This window comes from Xiphophorus maculatus, chromosome 19 (genome assembly GCF_002775205.1).
Source record: "Xiphophorus maculatus strain JP 163 A chromosome 19, X_maculatus-5.0-male, whole genome shotgun sequence".
Classification (NCBI taxonomy): Eukaryota; Metazoa; Chordata; class Actinopteri; order Cyprinodontiformes; family Poeciliidae; genus Xiphophorus; species Xiphophorus maculatus.
Genome location: NC_036461.1, coordinates 25,327,969 through 25,344,814, shown reverse-complemented (window position 1 = coordinate 25,344,814; position 16,846 = coordinate 25,327,969). Strand labels below are relative to the sequence as shown.

General features: G+C 39.1%; 1 protein-coding gene across 14 annotated transcripts in view; it reads left to right on the top strand.

Annotated features, from left to right (window-relative positions):
• The window catches only part of syne1 (spectrin repeat containing nuclear envelope protein 1), a 104,348-nt gene that overhangs the window by 27,944 nt on the left and 59,558 nt on the right, over positions 1-16,846 (top strand). For all 14 annotated transcript variants that reach the window (XM_023352564.1, XM_023352569.1, XM_023352556.1 and 11 more), the window contains 30 exons: positions 289-423; positions 709-867; positions 1,661-1,869; positions 2,392-2,500; positions 2,647-2,811; positions 3,842-4,009; positions 4,114-4,290; positions 5,228-5,368; positions 5,484-5,644; positions 5,786-5,936; positions 6,628-6,855; positions 6,943-7,041; positions 7,182-7,369; positions 7,997-8,120; positions 8,221-8,387; positions 8,594-8,747; positions 9,399-10,024; positions 10,980-11,159; positions 11,236-11,386; positions 11,482-11,640; positions 12,171-12,353; positions 12,490-12,591; positions 13,388-13,591; positions 13,715-13,922; positions 14,424-14,536; positions 14,621-14,826; positions 14,910-15,059; positions 15,169-15,460; positions 15,562-15,734; positions 16,537-16,846. In XM_023352564.1, coding sequence (XP_023208332.1) covers positions 289-423; positions 709-867; positions 1,661-1,869; positions 2,392-2,500; positions 2,647-2,811; positions 3,842-4,009; positions 4,114-4,290; positions 5,228-5,368; positions 5,484-5,644; positions 5,786-5,936; positions 6,628-6,855; positions 6,943-7,041; positions 7,182-7,369; positions 7,997-8,120; positions 8,221-8,387; positions 8,594-8,747; positions 9,399-10,024; positions 10,980-11,159; positions 11,236-11,386; positions 11,482-11,640; positions 12,171-12,353; positions 12,490-12,591; positions 13,388-13,591; positions 13,715-13,922; positions 14,424-14,536; positions 14,621-14,826; positions 14,910-15,059; positions 15,169-15,460; positions 15,562-15,734; positions 16,537-16,846 — 5,592 coding nt within the window. The remainder of the gene's footprint in view (positions 1-288; positions 424-708; positions 868-1,660; positions 1,870-2,391; positions 2,501-2,646; positions 2,812-3,841; positions 4,010-4,113; positions 4,291-5,227; positions 5,369-5,483; positions 5,645-5,785; positions 5,937-6,627; positions 6,856-6,942; positions 7,042-7,181; positions 7,370-7,996; positions 8,121-8,220; positions 8,388-8,593; positions 8,748-9,398; positions 10,025-10,979; positions 11,160-11,235; positions 11,387-11,481; positions 11,641-12,170; positions 12,354-12,489; positions 12,592-13,387; positions 13,592-13,714; positions 13,923-14,423; positions 14,537-14,620; positions 14,827-14,909; positions 15,060-15,168; positions 15,461-15,561; positions 15,735-16,536) is intronic.

Genomic DNA, 16,846 nt, shown 5'->3' with positions numbered 1-16,846 from the left:
TGTGGCTGACTTTTGTTCTCCAGTTTTGAATATATTTGAGGCACTAATACAAATTTAAATGACTCCGATTTTCTCTTTTGCAAATTTCAAAGCAAAGATAATCCATGGAGGAACCGACATGGAACCGCTAGCACGACTTAAACATTAGTCTGTGTGTTTTCTATTTTTTTAACATACAGGTTCAGTTTTAGTCCATATTTAAAAGAAATTATTCCATGAAAAACTGTTAATAGACCTGCTGTCTCAGATGGGATGTGAACCTTGAAAAACTCTCGGTGTTGTTTGCAGGAGTTCTTCGGACAGCTCGACCAGCGGATTTTAAATTCATTCCTTAAGGCTTGTGACGAGCTGACAGATATTTTACCTGAGCAGGAGCAGCAGTCGCTGCAGGAAACAGTTAGAAAGCTGCACAAACACTGGAAGGTTGGTTTAAATTAGTCTATTAAATATATACATACTGTATATATACTGTATAATTTGTAATAATAAGTATTGGTATCTTAAAGATGCAATTTTACTTCACAAAGATATTCTAAATACTTAAATATATTCACTTTTCTGTTGTAGTTCTATCATAATACGTATTCAAATATAATTTTAGAGTTTAGTTGTATTTCCCTAGCAGCTTAGCTGTGAGAAAGTGACTTGAAACCATTTTCTTTTATAAATATGAGAGCAGACTTCATGAATGTCATCCTCTTACCTCAGGATATACAGACAGACGCCCCGTTTCACCTCCTGCACCTGAAGGTGGAGGGTGAGAGGAGCAAGCTGATGGCGTCGCTGCAGGAGTGCCAAGCAGAGCTGACCAGGGAGAACCGGCACCTGGCTAACATGGGGAGTGAGAGGCTCATCAAGGAGCACAGGGTGAGCACAACACTGCTGCCTAACCAACATGTGGTGCTTATTTCAGCGGGGAAAAGATTACAGTGCCCTGCATAAGTATTCATGCCACTTAAACTACAAACGTCAAAGTTTTCATTGAGACTTTCATATGACAGACCAACACTTTCACTTTATTGCTTACTTTGTTAAAATGAAAGGAGAAAGACATTTGTGTTCAGGCCACCCTGGTTGATACTTTACAAAGCCATCTTTTATTGCAGTTACACCTGCAACTCTTTATGCTCAATCTCCTCCAGCTTTGCACATCCAAAGACTAAAATGGTTAAATGGTCAATGGACTGAATTTATATAGTTCTTTTCTAGTAATAAGAACCACTCAAAGCACTTTTCACTAGAGCCACATTCATCCGATTGAACTCACAAACATGCAGACGTTCATACACCGACCCGCAGATTGGTAGTCAACTTGGGGTTGATGTGGCAGAGGGAAGCTGGAAATGAACCCACAACTTTCAGATGTCAAGATGGCTCCTTCTTGGGTTTTTCTTGGCATATCATGGTTTGCATTTAGCCAAAACATTTAGACTTGTTTGTAAAAAAATGCTGAGAATGATGTATCCTTTTTTCTCATACTTCACAACTGGGCAAAAATTGTATAACATGATATAACATTGAAGTTTGTGGGTTTTAATGTGACAAAATGGAAGGTAAAGTTTTTTTTTACTGATTTTCCTCAATAAAATAGAACTGAAGCTCTTCCTGGGTCACTGTGTTGTACTGACATGTTCTGCTGTGAAATATGCCGTTTTTTAAGGCATTTTTTAGGGAGAAGGGCCCTCAGTCCATCTGCGACAAACGGCTACAGTTGATGGAGGAACTCTGCCAAAAGCTACCTGAGGCTGACCCAGCTCACCAGATTCTGGAAACAGCAAGAAGGGACTTCGCTGAGGTTCAGGAGGAAATTGGGAATACTCATCAGAAGTTAATGCAGCACCAAGATAAATGGAAAGAATATGATGCAAGGTGCAGTATTTTCAACAAAATATTTATTTTGTGAGACCAGTTAAGCAGAAACAAGAAAAGAAGAAGGTTGAAGTTTTTATCTTCCTCTTGATGAAAATTTATAAACTAGAAGTGTTTCAACAGCATGAATGACTGTGTTTTTTACATACCTCAAGTAAGTTATATTCTTCCGCTGCTTTTTACAGACGCAGCTGCATTCTGCAGTATTCTTAGTGTGAATATATCTGCCCAAACAGTAAAACTGTGTTATTGAAAAGTATTTATCTGTTACATCACCTCCTGATACTCACTTCTAATCCTAAATGTAATATATTTAAAAACCCAAAAAAAATAAAAACATATATGTATATATTTCTTTGTGAGAAATGCATTTGAACTTTTAAAATATGGCAGACATAGCTTCTTCATAATAGAGTTTTTTTCTTTTTAATTTATAAGCCAAAATGCATGTATAGCTTTTAAATCTCCCCCCCCCTTTTTTTTCTGATTGGTTTCTTTATTCCCTTTCATGTTGCTAAACAGGTACGCTGAACTCTCATGTTGGCTTATATCCAAAGAAAGTCAGCTGAGGCTGCTGAGAAACCGAGCCAGCGACCCCAGAAAATACAATCAGGTGAAAACGACCATAACGGTGAGTCGCAGTCTTTGCTCCTTTTTTTACGGTTTATCGTTTACAGCGTAATGCCCACATCTCAATGTCACGCCTGAGGAGATGAGAGTATGAGGGTGACACTTTCTGCCTGCGTTAGTTTCATCAACTTTTGTTTTTTTTTCCAGGAGCTGAGAAATGATGCAGAGCTCCAGGAGGGGAACCTTGCTTGGCTGAAAGCCCGTATGGCTGTATTAATTGAAATCTGTGCTGACAGTGATGCCCAAAGGCAGGGAAGCACTCTGAGCAAGCTCTCCACTGACTTTAAAGGTCTTCTTGCCTCTCTCTTTGAGGTAAGTCACTCTTTTGTTTTTTAGAAGACCTCTGAGACGTTTAGATCCAATTTCCTCTCCGTTGTTGAAGGCCGTGAACTGGAGGACCATGTGGAGAATATGATTAGAGCTGCACAATATATTTATTCACAATTGCTATATCAGTTTGCACTATACTGTACAGGCAAAGGGATGCTTACATATGTATTGTGGACTATTACATTCTCGGTTCCAAGCATTAAACAGTTTTTTAATGCTTAATGTTTAAGTGTAATTTAAATTTTTTTTAACAAATTATTAGCTTAGTCCATCCGTAGGTTATTTTAATTTTTGTATTTTTTTAAAGGGTAGAGCATAATATGAAACAAAGGTTGAAGACCTGAAGAGCATAATGGCAAAATTTGAACATTAATGTTATGAAAGAATTTTGGTGCTTGAAACTTCGGATAAGTCCTAAGTTTTAGTTTTGCAAAAGTAGTTGAATATACCCAATTACTAGATTCATTAAAACATTGGCCCAAAATGAAATTTGAATGTAAAATGTGATGTATGCTGTAATATATATAATAAAATAAAACATTGACACTACATATAATTCTGTTAGAGGTCAAGTGTAATAAATCAGTGTCATAATAACAAATGGAGAATTTAAGATTACTTCTTTAAATAACTTGTGTAAACTCAAATAAAGAAGCCCTGGCATGAATGGCTGAAGCTTTTTGTGGTGTTAAGAGTGAAAAGAGTCCTGAACTAACCTGAGCTGAAAGGTCCATCAGAGTGGAAGAAGCCATAACATAAAAAGCAGCATACACTGACATATTAAAGAATACAAACACACTGCGTGCAGAGGAATGTGGTGATAGAAAACAATGAGTGACGAAAAATGGATAACAAACACAACTAGTACCATAAATGCAATACTTAGCAGTAATATCTGACTGTTAGGTTTTCCATGTTTCCTAAAATGGCATCAATGTCTTCTCGACTAATTTTGTTGACTGTAAACAGTGGGTAAGATACCATTTTTATTTTTCTCTTATTTTTTTGCAAGGCTGAGAAGATGGTGCTTGCAGTGGGGGATTGTGTGCAGTTCAGAGAGGAAGTACAGACGACCTTGGATGACCTGGTTCAAGGGCAGAAAGAAGCGCAGGCCGAGGCGACCAAAATACTGAATTGTTCTACTTCCAGAGAAGCCCAACAACTTCTGCTTGTTCATCAGGTGTTGCATGACAGATTTGATCTTTTTTTTTTTTTTTTTTTACTTATTGTGTTCCTGTTTAATGAATTCCACTTAATATTGTGAATGTACTCGGCTACCCGCAGCAACAGTTAAAGCGCCTAAAGCTGAAAAGGAAGGATGTCCAGCAGCTGATCACCAGAGGCCAGCAGCTCCAGTCTGAAGAGGGGCTGGGAGAGACTCTGCAGCAGGACCTGCAGAGCTTAGAAAACACTGTGAGCAAAATGGAGCAGAGTATGGACTCACAGGAGCAAAACCTTGAGGTGAGCACTGTTGTTAGGAACGATTATTTAAACATTTAGTAGGCTGGTTAACAGTATTATTTTAACTTTTATAAAAGCTACCTTTCACACAACGATTATTAGATTCCAATAGATATGTTTAATCATTTTAATAAAAGAATAATTGTCTTATAAATCACTTTTGAAAGTCAGAAATGTGTCATTTTTCTGTTATGTCAAAGTTACAATCCCACCACAGTCTTTCAACTTTAGTTAACAAATAACACATTTCTTAATTCCCTCTTTTACCCACTTCTTTTAGGGATAATACATGCTTTGGCAATTTCAAGCTGCAAAAACACAATTTGTTTTAATTTCTTTAACTTAATCTGTAAAAAAAAATTTTTTAAATGCAGCCTCACACAATAAAAGGATTTTATCGCCAACAACTTTATTCCATACTGCAGGTAGATTTAGGTTTGAAGTTACTCTTTTTGATTTTTACCAACCTTCTCCTTTTGACTGGAAGTAATATAAACATTTTGTAGCGGTCCAGCCAGAGTTCAGAGTTGAATCTGAATGTGTGGAGAAAGCTGAAGATTACGATGACTACAGGGAGGCTTTCCAACCTAAAGGACTTGGAGCTCATCACTGAAAATAAATTGTTAAATTACCAGTTGAAAAAGCTGTAATAGCTATAAATAGCATTCAACGCTCTATCTTGATAAAACACAAACAAACAAATCAATAGTTTTTTTTAACTGACTTCTTTCAGATTTAGTTTTGATTGATTTCTGTCTCCCTTTTTTGATAACTGAAATAAAAATTTAAAAAAACAAGTCAAGATATATTTAAAAAGATTCTATGAGTTTTTAGATGCTGAAGCCAAAGTGTAACACCACATTACGACCAGGAAGCAAAGGAAGCAAATGGTTAAAGAAACCATTCACAAGGGTTTTTTGAATTTGGTGTTTTTCAGGTTACTCTGGCTGCTTGGCAGGAGTTTGACAGTCAGCAGGAAGCCGTGCATGAGTTTGTCAACAAAGCCCGCTCCACAGTAGACAGAGATCTTAATTTCAGCAGCCCAGAAAGCCTTGCCGTTGAGCTGGACCAAGCAAACGTGAGTACATTTAGAAAAAAGCTAAAACAATCTGCTGAGACCTTTTCCTTATAGTACGAGGGAAATTTTGGAGGATTCTCTGGAAGCAATGCTAATCGTGCCGTGTTGTGAACAGGTGATGCTGAAGCAGTGTGAAGCGGAGGTCTTACACATGAACACTTTGTTGAAGAGAGCAACAGAAATACAACTTGGTCCAAAAAACAAGTCTCTGCTTCTGCAACAAGCTCGTTCACTCAGTGAGCAGGTGGACAAAGTAGACACCGGCCTGAAGAAAGAGTACGTTTATAGACTTCTTATATTAATAAAGCATTATAATAATGTTTTAACTGGGACAGTCAATGATATACACATGCTCTCTCAAATATATTCCAGGCACTATTTGTTTCTTTGCAACTTAAATTAGTTTTTTTCTCCTAGGGTCAAGAACCTGGAAGAGATGAAAAGTCAGTGGGATCGATTTGGAACTGGATTTGAATCGTTTTCTTCGTGGATATCTGAAAAGGAGAAACAGCTAGATGTAATAAAATCATCTAATTTGTCTCTTGAGGAGCAGATCAAAGCACTTAAGGTAAAATATGGTTAAACATTAAGCTACAGTTCTTTTGAGCCACAGAAATGGCACTCTACATCAGAAATCAATGAGGCTTAAAGCCCACATTAGTCATGTACTGGTAAACTGTCTGTGCTGCACATCAATATTCGTCTTAAACCCAGAGGAGGGAAGGAACCCACCGCGGTTTCTGGGATTTTCGCCGTGAAAAGTCTTCATAGCTTTTGAATATGTGCACATTTTGCCATGTTACAACCACAAACTGCAATAGCTTTTTTGTTAATCTTATGTGATAAACCAACACAAAGTGGTGCATAAGTATGATGTGGAAGGAAAAGTATGAAGTTCTAATCCAAAATTTTATCTCTACTCTCAAATCTGGCTAGTAGGTCAAAAATCATTTTCAGGATTTGACACAGCAAATACAAAATGCTCCCTAGTCAGATGAGACTTAAAGAGAAATTCTTGTCCTCCATTTAAAACTGGGCATGCTTTTCTTGTAAATTAAGATTAAAGAATCTTAATTTATGTAAAGATGGATGGAAACTGCCATAAGCTTACAGCTAGAATTGTGTAAATATTTAACAAGACAAAAACATTGCTAGGTTTAAGCTAGCAAGAAATTAAGTAGCATTTGTTCATATCTTACTTTAACATACAGGACTGTGCTTAAGCTAATCTTTGACTTTGCTACATTTTTGCATCTCAGGGTGTTGGAGCAGAACTTCAAGACCGAGCTGAGTTCCTTTCGCAGCTGGAAACAGACTCCCAGGCGCTGGCCCAGTTTGTGTCTTCGGGCGAGGCAGCTCGCATTAAAGCCCGTCTGACCCAAATTGGCAGGTACTGGGAGGAGCTGAAGGAGAGCGTTCAGACACTTGATGGGCAGCTGGAGGAAAGCTCCTCTCACCAGCAAAAGTTCAGACTGAACCTGAACGAGGTTGATACATTTACCCATATTCTTACAGGATAACCTTTGCATTTGGTATTAGCATACATATTCGTTTCCATCTTGCTTCTCTTAAAGGTACAAGCGTCTCTTTGTGAACTTCATACAAAACTGGAGAATCCTGTTAAATCCTGCACTTCATCATCTGAGACTTACAAAGCCCTTCAGAGCCACATGGTAGGCAGATCTGCTTTCTTCTTTGTTAATAAACACGGGTTTATTTCTTAAAATAATGGACTGCTAGTTGTTCTTTCATGTGTTAACGTTGGTTCACAGGCACCGGCTGCAAACTGTAAATGTCTTGTGTTGTTACCTAGGATGTCTGTCAGTGCCTGGAGCAGCTGAAGGGCAACTTACTGTCGCTGTCAGCTAGTGCCAGGCGAATCGGTGACAAGGAGCATGCGGTGCGGGCTGTGGCGGAGCTAAACACCAGCTATGAACAGGCCCTGGAGGAAGCAAAGGACAAGCAGAGCACTTTGGAAAACCTTCTTTCTATGTGGCAAAAGTATGAGTTTGTGAATATAAACCTAACATATTTAGTCATTATATTAATACATATGAAGATGCAGAAATATATTAAGAAATGACTGAATCTATACCACTTTGGGGTTTTTTTACAGTTTTTATATTTGATCATAGTTTCATTAAAAACTACAATTTGAAGATTTTTAAAACAGATCAACTGTTTTTGAATAGATTTTATTTCCCTTTTTGCAAGTTTTCAACTAACATTAAACACTTAATGTCTTGCAAATGTATTCACATGTTTGCAACAAACTGCAAACTACAGCGTGTTTTATTGGAATCTTGTATACGAGACAAGCGTTATTAAAAATCTCAATAGTGTGATGTGCATTAGTGTTAAACCCTCATTCAGAAAACACTCAAATTCCTACACAAACGCTAATTCAGAAAGTTATAAAGCAAATAAAAAGGAGGAAAATTAAATATAGACGATCTGCCTGACAGACATCGTTGTTTTCTCTGCTTTGGCAGATTGTAGACATACTGTAATCCTTCGCAGTCTAAAGCTATCCCTTCTTAAGGCTTAATCTGAAAACAACACAATAACAGTGTAAACTGAGATTTTAATCTCACAGTTTAAGACAGAAGTGTTCCTGCTCTGCATCAGGTTTGAGAAGCAGCTGTCAAACTTTGTGTCCTGCCTGGAGAGAAGTGAGTCTGCATCCAAAGCAGAAAGTCACTGTCTGTCTGCTGACAAAGCCAAACTACGCACTGAGATGCAAGACTTGCAGGTACAATAAACCATTAATGTACATCTAAACAACATGACTATGATTTAAACCTAAAATGAGGACATTGTTGTTACATAGACATGTTGACTTTTTCTTTCAGGCTCTGCAGGTTGATGTAGAGTCCCTTAAAAAGGCCCATGAAGACTTGGCCTCTCTCGGAACTTTGTTATATCCCACAGCACCTGAAGATAATGTTACGAAGCTAAAAGATGAGCTAGGGACACTGCAGCAAAGACTGCTTGTCCAACAGGAAGTCATCCCTCAGAGGTAAAAAAGTCACTGGTAGAACAAACATCCAGTAATGGATCGAGGTATTTGTTGAAGTTAGATTCATTGTTATTGATTTGTTCCGATGTGTTGGGAGACCTAACTGCAGCTAAAAGAGGAAAATGTATTAGAGTATGCTAAAGGGAATGCTAAAACTGCTAAACACCAATACATTGAAATATTAAGCAAACGTCTCTCTCTCCCAGAATCACAGAGCTTCAGAGCCATGTGTCGCTGGTGGAGCAGTTTGACCAGGCTCTTCTTAAATTCTCTGAGTGGAGTGAGACTGTACTCTCAAATCTTCACACAGGATCACAGATCAGCATCGGCAATCTGCAGGGATCTGCCACTCATGTAAAGGTGAGATCCAGACCATTTTTTAAAATGGAGATGTGTCTGATTTTTGACTTATGATTTTAAAACTCTGACATGCCGATTTTGATTTCTCTACAAGGACTATAATTTTAAAAAGTCTGACAACACCACTTTAGCCATTTTATCTGCCATTCCTGCCATCAGTCTATGTTCGGAGCAGAGAGAAGAAACTGTGACAAAGGTTTTGCTAATACTTTTAAACAAATACAAGATGATTACAGAGATAACATTCTAAACCAGCTTTAGGACTTTATATTATTAATTACCTGGTTAGTGCAGCTAGTATTATTGCGTAGCTCCTTACCTTGACTCTGGGAAAACCAGAGAAGCAAAGTAACTTTGCTGTACATCCACTAACCCTTCCTACTATATAACTTTAAGTCTTCTTAACTTGATAACACGATCAACATGAGTTGGTGTTGTCTTTAGCGAAACCTGGTAGTGCTTTGGTGCATTCAATGCTTAGAAAAACAGTCAGTTTCCACTTGACTGGTTCAGTCTAATTAAGTTAAAAATCATCCAGGTCTTGTTCACCGGCTTTTACTGCTTTCCTTAGGAAGCCCTCAGACTCAACTGGAAGATAATGTTTTAATTCAGAGCAGAGTTTATTTATCCTGGATCTCTTTACTTTAACAGGAGACAAAATTGGTCCTGCAAAAGAACTCCAGCGTGAAACAAAGCTTAGAGGAGCAGACTGAGAAGCTCTGCAAGATCTGTGAGCCTGCTGACGCGCAGCTCCTCCATAACAGAGTAGAAAGCTGCCTCCAATCCTACCATGAGGCTGGGCATTTAGCCGAGCTGCAGCTGCAGTGCCTGGAAAAGCTGGAGGCCTTCTTGCAGACCCACAGCGACGTGGCGGGAGTGCTGCGTGGTCTCAGACAGACGGTGGAGAGCGCCGGAAGCTGGGACCGTGGAAGAGTAGAGGAGCTGCAGCAGGAGCTCGCCGCTATTATTCCTGACATAAGCGAGCTGGAGTCCTCTGCTGTCAATCTGGACAGCAGCCTCTGTAAAGGTCATCTCCACATCAGAGTCGAAGAGGGTTCTCGTAAGTCATGCCGCACGCTGGCTGATTCACTCAGCGCTGAGTTGGATACAGTGAGGAACTTGCTTGGTACAAAGCAAAGCGAAGCCGAGGCGCTGGGTGTGCTGTGGACTTCGTTCCGGCAACGAAAAGAGCAGCTGCTCAAGGCTGTGGAAGACATTGAGGAAAAAGCTGACCACCAGACCTTCAAAGAGCCCAGCTTGCATGGCCTGCAGCAACGGTATGGTGCAAAGAAAGTCCCATAAGATTCTGCCAGTGTCTTGTAAAAGTACACATACACCATGAACCTTCTCATAGTTTTTGGCGTTGCCACATGAACTTGGGTGTTTTATTATGACTCTGTGCGATGGATCCACAAAAAAGTAGTGCATTTTTGTGTAGGAGAAGAAAACTGACTCAGTTTTTAATAAAAAAAACAACAACCCTAAAAGTGTAACATGAACGCTTTCTGGTTACACTGTTTTATTTAGTGTGTTAAATTTAAAGGGGCAGAATGCAAGACTTTTATTACTAAGAAGATTTTTGGTAACACTTTATTTGAAGGGGTGTGCATAAGACTGATTTGAAATTGCCATGAACATAACATAATATCTGCTATGAACACGAAGGAGTCTTCATGAATGTCTATGACTGTTGTCATGAAGTGTCATGTGGTAAAGAATGACACTTTTATTGCAAAGTTTACACTTTTAATTGACTTTTAATGCAAATTTTAATGGAATTCTGCCTTAAAAGGGTCATTATTTGGTGGATAACGCAAAGTTTAAACTTTTAATGAACTTTTAATGCAACATTTAGAGCAACTTTGAATTAAAAGTGTCATTATTTACTGAATAAGGCTTCAGGACAACAGTCATAATCATTTATGAAAATGTCATTCATATTCATGACAGGTGTTATGTCATGTTTATAACAGTTATAACCCCATCAAATAGTGTTACCAGATTTTTTTTGTATACTTTCTTGGCTAATCACATAAAATCCCAATAAAAATAAATTGAAGTTTGTGGTTGTAGCAAACTTCATGGCAAAATGTATAAAAGTCCAAGAGATATGAATAGTTTTTACAAAGCACTGTAAATGCCTAGTATATAACTGCTGCTATTATAAGCTGGTTTAGTGTTTGAGCGTGAAAACAAACGCAGGAACAACATGTCGTCCCTCTTGTCTGTCAGACTTCGGTTCTTTAACCAGCTAGAGGATGAGCTCCAGTCACATCAGCATGAAGAGCAGTGGCTGAGGAACAAGGGCAACCAGCTGGCCCAGAGAGACGCAGAGCTGGCCGGAGAGGTTTTGAGGGAAATTAGTCTGCTGGAAACGACATGGGAGGACACAAAGAGGCTCATAGCCGAGAGGTAACGCAGAGGAAACGTTTGGATGATTTTAACCATTTTTTGTAGATGGTGATCTAAAGCTTGTCATCTTTTTCAGACAAGAGCAGTGTAATGTTCTTACTGAGCTAACAAGAGATTATCAAACCCTGAAAACCAGCATCAGGGGCATTATTGAGAGTGCAGAACCTCTGGTGGACATAAGCTCTGTTCTGAAGAATTATGAGGAAACCAAGAGATCACTAACCAAGGTTTGACTAAAAAAACGTTTTTAGTAGCTTGTGATGAAACATTTTTTTTGTTGTTTCTCTGTTAAACCATTTTGCTTTGTCTGCTTTCTCCATAGCATGAATCACTGAAGGCAGAGATGGGTGGTAAGCAGCAAGAGCTGGACCAGTTTTCAGTCAAAGGAAAACATCTTGTGACTGAACTGAAGAAGATCCCGGAGTGTGACAGTGATATGATAAAGAAAGATATGGAGAAAACTGTTGATCACTGGCTGGATGTAAGTATATATTTAAGATATTTTATTATCGATACCACATGTTAAAGTTTTAGGTACTGGGGTGTGCTGTGGTGGAGTAGGGGATAGCGTAACCCATGTTTGGAGGCCTTGAGTCCTCGACGCGGCCGTCGCAGGTTCGACTCCTGGACCCGACGATATTTGCTGCATGTCTTTTCCTCTCTCTTTCCCCCTTTTCTGTCAGCCTACTTTCACATAAGGGACACTAGAGCCCACAAAAGACCCCCTGGAGGGGAGGGAAAAAAAAAAAAAAATTTAGATACTGGCAGATTGAGTTTGGAGGCAAGTCATTAAGAAAATAGCATCACTTTTATCTTTTAGTTGTATTTTGTGTGTATGTTTTTTCCACACTTCCTTAAGCATAAATAAGGTAAATCAGAGGAAACTTTCTGTGTTGTTCATACAGAGTATTTAAACTACTGTCATTAGATGTCATTGTGTCTTGATATAAACCAAATATCTTCAATCTAAGAAACAGGCAGCCATCTTGAGGGCTTTTAATTCTTCCCCAGATGTCTGAGAAAATAGAGGACAACATCGATCGCCTCCATCACAGTTTGGACCTGTGGGGCGACGTGCGCAACCTGAACGAGGACATTGAGAGTTGGACGAGCAGTTGTGGGATCGAACTCAATGAGATCCTGAACAATTTCAGCAACAGTCAGAAGGTGTCAGCAAGACTCTCTGGGCTGCAGGTAAGTTTTTAAGGGGTATTAGAGGACATAAGGAATTACTTATTTAGCTCTATTAAATAAGGATCAGTTATTTATGCATACAATTATTCAAATACACCTGGAAGAGACTGAAGAGTTGTTTTTTTTTTATCAACAGGGAGAAATTAGAGAGAAGGAGCAGAAACTTGAACTTCTCCAAAACAAAGTGTCTGAGCTGACCAAGTGTTGTCACAGTGAAGATGCTCCAGCTAAATTCCAGGTATTTAATGACAATAAAAAATTCTGTTTTATTCTTATTGATTGTTGTACAAATAGGACTTCATTTGTTTTCACTGATCAACAAATACTTGATGCTTTCTCATCTAAAAAATACAGAAGTAAACGTGCACTGATCAGTTTTGTGACCAAATTCCATTTTTGTAAATCTTTAACACATCAGAACAATTTTAATCAATGTTCTGTAATAACTATAACTAACAGAAAAATATTTCTTTCTAGATTTTCTGCAGTGAACAGAAAGTCATTAATTATTTCTATTAGGAAACAATGTCACATTTTGTGTGTGAGTGTGATTATATTATTATTTTGAAACAAAAGCAATTATGTAGTTGATATTTTGCATCAAATTACAAATTACTAATTAGCATGATTAATCCATTTCACATTACTAACCATAAACGTCATTCTGAGACTTCTAAAAAGCTGAACATTTCCAAATCCAGCCTGATTCATAACTGAAGATAAAAGTCTGAAATAATTAAACAGAGCAACTTTGCTGTGATACTATCTTTATCTCTGAATTAAATTTTTTTCCTGACTAATTTTCATACCTATAAAAGCTCAATATGAAACAGCCAAACCTACAAAATGGTGAAGTGTCAAAATGACAAGCACCGCTCAAAGTCCAGAAAGCCAACTTTTGTGTTTCCTTCCACTGTTCCTAAACCCCTGATCAAAGCTGAAAATAGCCAGTCCTACCTACCACTCAAATCGTCTGACTTCTTTGTAATAAATACAGTTAAAGACCCACACCTGTTTACAACACAAACACACAGGTGTTGGAGACTGACCTACAGAAGAAGATCAGCACCGTTCAGATGCTACATGAGCAGGTCAGAGGAAACCTCACTGACTTCACATCGCAGCGTAAACAGCTAGAAGACTACATCTCACAGATGTCTGCATGGCTAAAAAGCATGGAGGACTCTTTGGTTTCCTCTCCAACCGGATCGGATCCTGAGGACATCTGCAGAGTAAAGGTGCGACCTAAATAAGTGTCAAAGATTAAGAAAACTGTAAACTGAGAATAGACTGCTGGACAGACCGAGATACTGATGTTTTAAACCAAAATCCTAAACTACATATCTGAACATCACTGGCAGGACCTTCAGAAAGAGCTTCAAAATCAGCAGGGGAGCATCGATTCGACCAGGGAGAGCCTCAACAACCTGTGCAGAAAATATCCGTCTGAGGAGCTGGCCGGCTTGGGGTCGTCTCTCACCGACCTCATCAAGACTTATGAGTCTGTGAACCAGCTTTCTGCCAGGACACTGAACTCACTACAAAACTGTCTTCAGCAACAATTCAATGGTGAGGCATACAACTTTATAATTTCTTACAGTCTAAGAAACCAAAGACAGTACAAACTCCAACCACTAGATGGAGGCAAAACATTTCTAATGGGATTCTTAGTGTAAGGGACAAAGTTGTGTCAGGTTCACTGAGAGGGATAATGTGGATGTTTTATGGAGGATTTTTTTTTCCTCTTTTTTTTTTTCCTTATCGTTACAGAATGAAGCTTAAATGTAGTTTGAAGGAAAAAAATATTCAAAGAGTTTTGGTTTGTGATTTAATTTTAAATATTGAGAAATGGAAAAAATATCTTCTTCTATCTTAGATGGAAGGTGGACTGCTGGAATTGCTGTTTTCTTTCCAAACAGATTTAGATTAACCTGGATCAGGATAGGCTACATGCTAACTAATATAGTCACAGGATGTTTGCATGCTGAAAGAGAAGTCATGAGGATGACTGTGGTGTATTTTTTGTCCTAGTGTAGTCTAGAAGGTAAATATTTGTATTTGCATCTTCAGACCTTGTCCAGGAGTTTCATCACTGGCTTTCAGAGCAAAGGGAGATTGTGAAAGAATGCTCTGATCGATCAGGAGACACTCAAATAGTGGAACGTAAGCTGCAAAAACTTAAGGTAATGGAGTGCATCTTTACTCCTCTAATGTAAAATAAAATACACTTTGGAAAAAATAAACAAACATTGCGGTTTGTGTCTTAGGGCGCAATGGATCGTGTGGAGGAAGGCGAGATAAGACTGAAGCAAGTCTGTGAGGAAGGAGAGAAACTTCTTCTTCATCTTCCCAAAGCCAGCGCTGGGCAAGTCCAGCAGCACCTGTCATCAATCCAGCAAGACTGGGACAGCTTTGTGGAGCAGTGCAAGCAGAACCAGCAGATCCTTGAGGACAGCGCGTCCCTCATGAAAGGGTAACAGACTGACGTAAGCTAGTTGTATAGCACTGCTTGTGAATGTGTTGTTTTCAAGCAAGACCCTGTCAAAACCCTTATAGGTTTGAGGGTCGCCTCAAGAAACTCAGGTGGTGGTTGGAACACATGGAAAGCCGAATGAGTACTGATCTACTGGAGGCCAAACAGCGTGGCTCTGAAAGGGCTTTGATTGAGCAGGTGGAGGAATACCAACAGGAAGTGCTCAAAGAAAGGTGTTTAAATTGTGTATAGCTAAAGAAATTCATATTTTTACTTTCCAATAAATGCATTTTTTGTGGTTCCTAATGACTCTTCCTCCAATAATTTACAAATGTGACGCAGGGATTCGTTTGAGCGTCTCTGTCAGGAAGGACAAGCTCTGAACGAAGGCGGACGAGGAGACGGCAGCGAGACAAGGGTCTCGGCTCATCTGCAGTCCCAGCACCAGGCCCTGTTGAGGTGTGTGAGGGAGAGGCTGCGCAGTTGCCAGCTCACTTTACAAGAACAACAAGCGTTTGAAGAGACTCTGCAGACTACCTGGGTGTGGCTTAATGGCGTGCAGGAGCGTCTGGCTTCACTCAACAGCACCGTTGGCAACAAAGAAACTCTGGAAAAAAGATTAGGTCTCATCCAGGTCAGTAAGCAAAGCTATTTTACTGCTTACTTTGTATATTTAATATCATTTGAATGGTGGCACAGTGGGGTCATAGTTAGTTTTTTCCATTTTTTCTTAAGGATATCCTGCTAATGAAGGGTGAGGGTGAAGTGAAGCTCAACATGACCGTAGGAAAAGGAGAACAGGTTTTAAAACACAGCAGGATTGAAGAGCAGGAGACCATATCCTCACAGCTCCAGAACCTAAAGGATGCATGGGCTAATATGCTAATGACGGCTATGAGTTGCCACAGGTATGAAACATGTCCTCCTTTTATAACTCTGAGAGAGGTTTTAGAGAAGACGGTTAATATAATTCACAATGTCCTTTCTACTTTAAAACCACAAACGTCAATGTGTTTGGCTGTGATTTTATGACAGACCACAATGAATATTGTATATTTGCGAAGTGTAGGGAAAAATTTAATTGAATGCTTTTACAATAAAAATTTTTGAAGTGTAGCATGCATTTATAATCAGCCCTCTTTACTCTGATACCTCTTATAAAATTGTGTTTAACCAATTGTCTTCTGAAGTCACCCAACAAGTTAAGAGGCTTCCTGTTAGTGCAACTTAATCTCTCTATATATGCAGTTTTTCTCTGAAGGCCTCAGGTTTGTCATTAGTGTAACACAAGACTAAAGAGGAGACTGGTGTCTAATGAATTGATTGGACTATAAATGGAAGTAAATACACAGCAACTGTAGAAAAAACATGGTAGAGGCTACAAAACATTTGAGAAAAAAATTGAGATTCATCACAATAACCTTAAAAATACTACTAGAGCTACAACAGAATTGGGTCTGATAAGAGCATATTTATGCATTAAATTGGCCTAGTTAAGGTGAATTTATGTGGCATGTCTTAAAAGCTTGAGTTATTTTTCAAAGCTGGAAGACACCTTCACCAAAAGACTTACTGCAGCAAAGAATTGGCAGCAAAAATGGTGTGAACATTTTTCTTCCATTTTGTGTTGGTCTACTGTCTAAAATGCCCACAAAATAATATGAAAACAAAAAATTAACAGGTCACTAATTAACATATAATTCCTCATAGCCGACTGGAGTGGACCGTGGCCCAGTGGAGCGCCTTTCAGGAGAATAAGAGCCAGCTGCAGCAGTGGATGGAGTCAGTTGAGCAGGAGGTTGGGATGACTCAACCTCAGCAACCAGGCCTCAAAGAGAAGAGCGCCTTACTGGAGCGATTGAGGGCCGTCCAAGCTGACGTGGACACTCATGCAGCAGCTTTGTCACACCTAAGTGAGAAAGCAGTGGAGCTGCATGAAAAAACTGGCGACCAGACATTTGGGCCAGAGTCGAGGGCAGAGCTCCACACGCACTTTGCTGATATATCAGCCGTCGTCAAG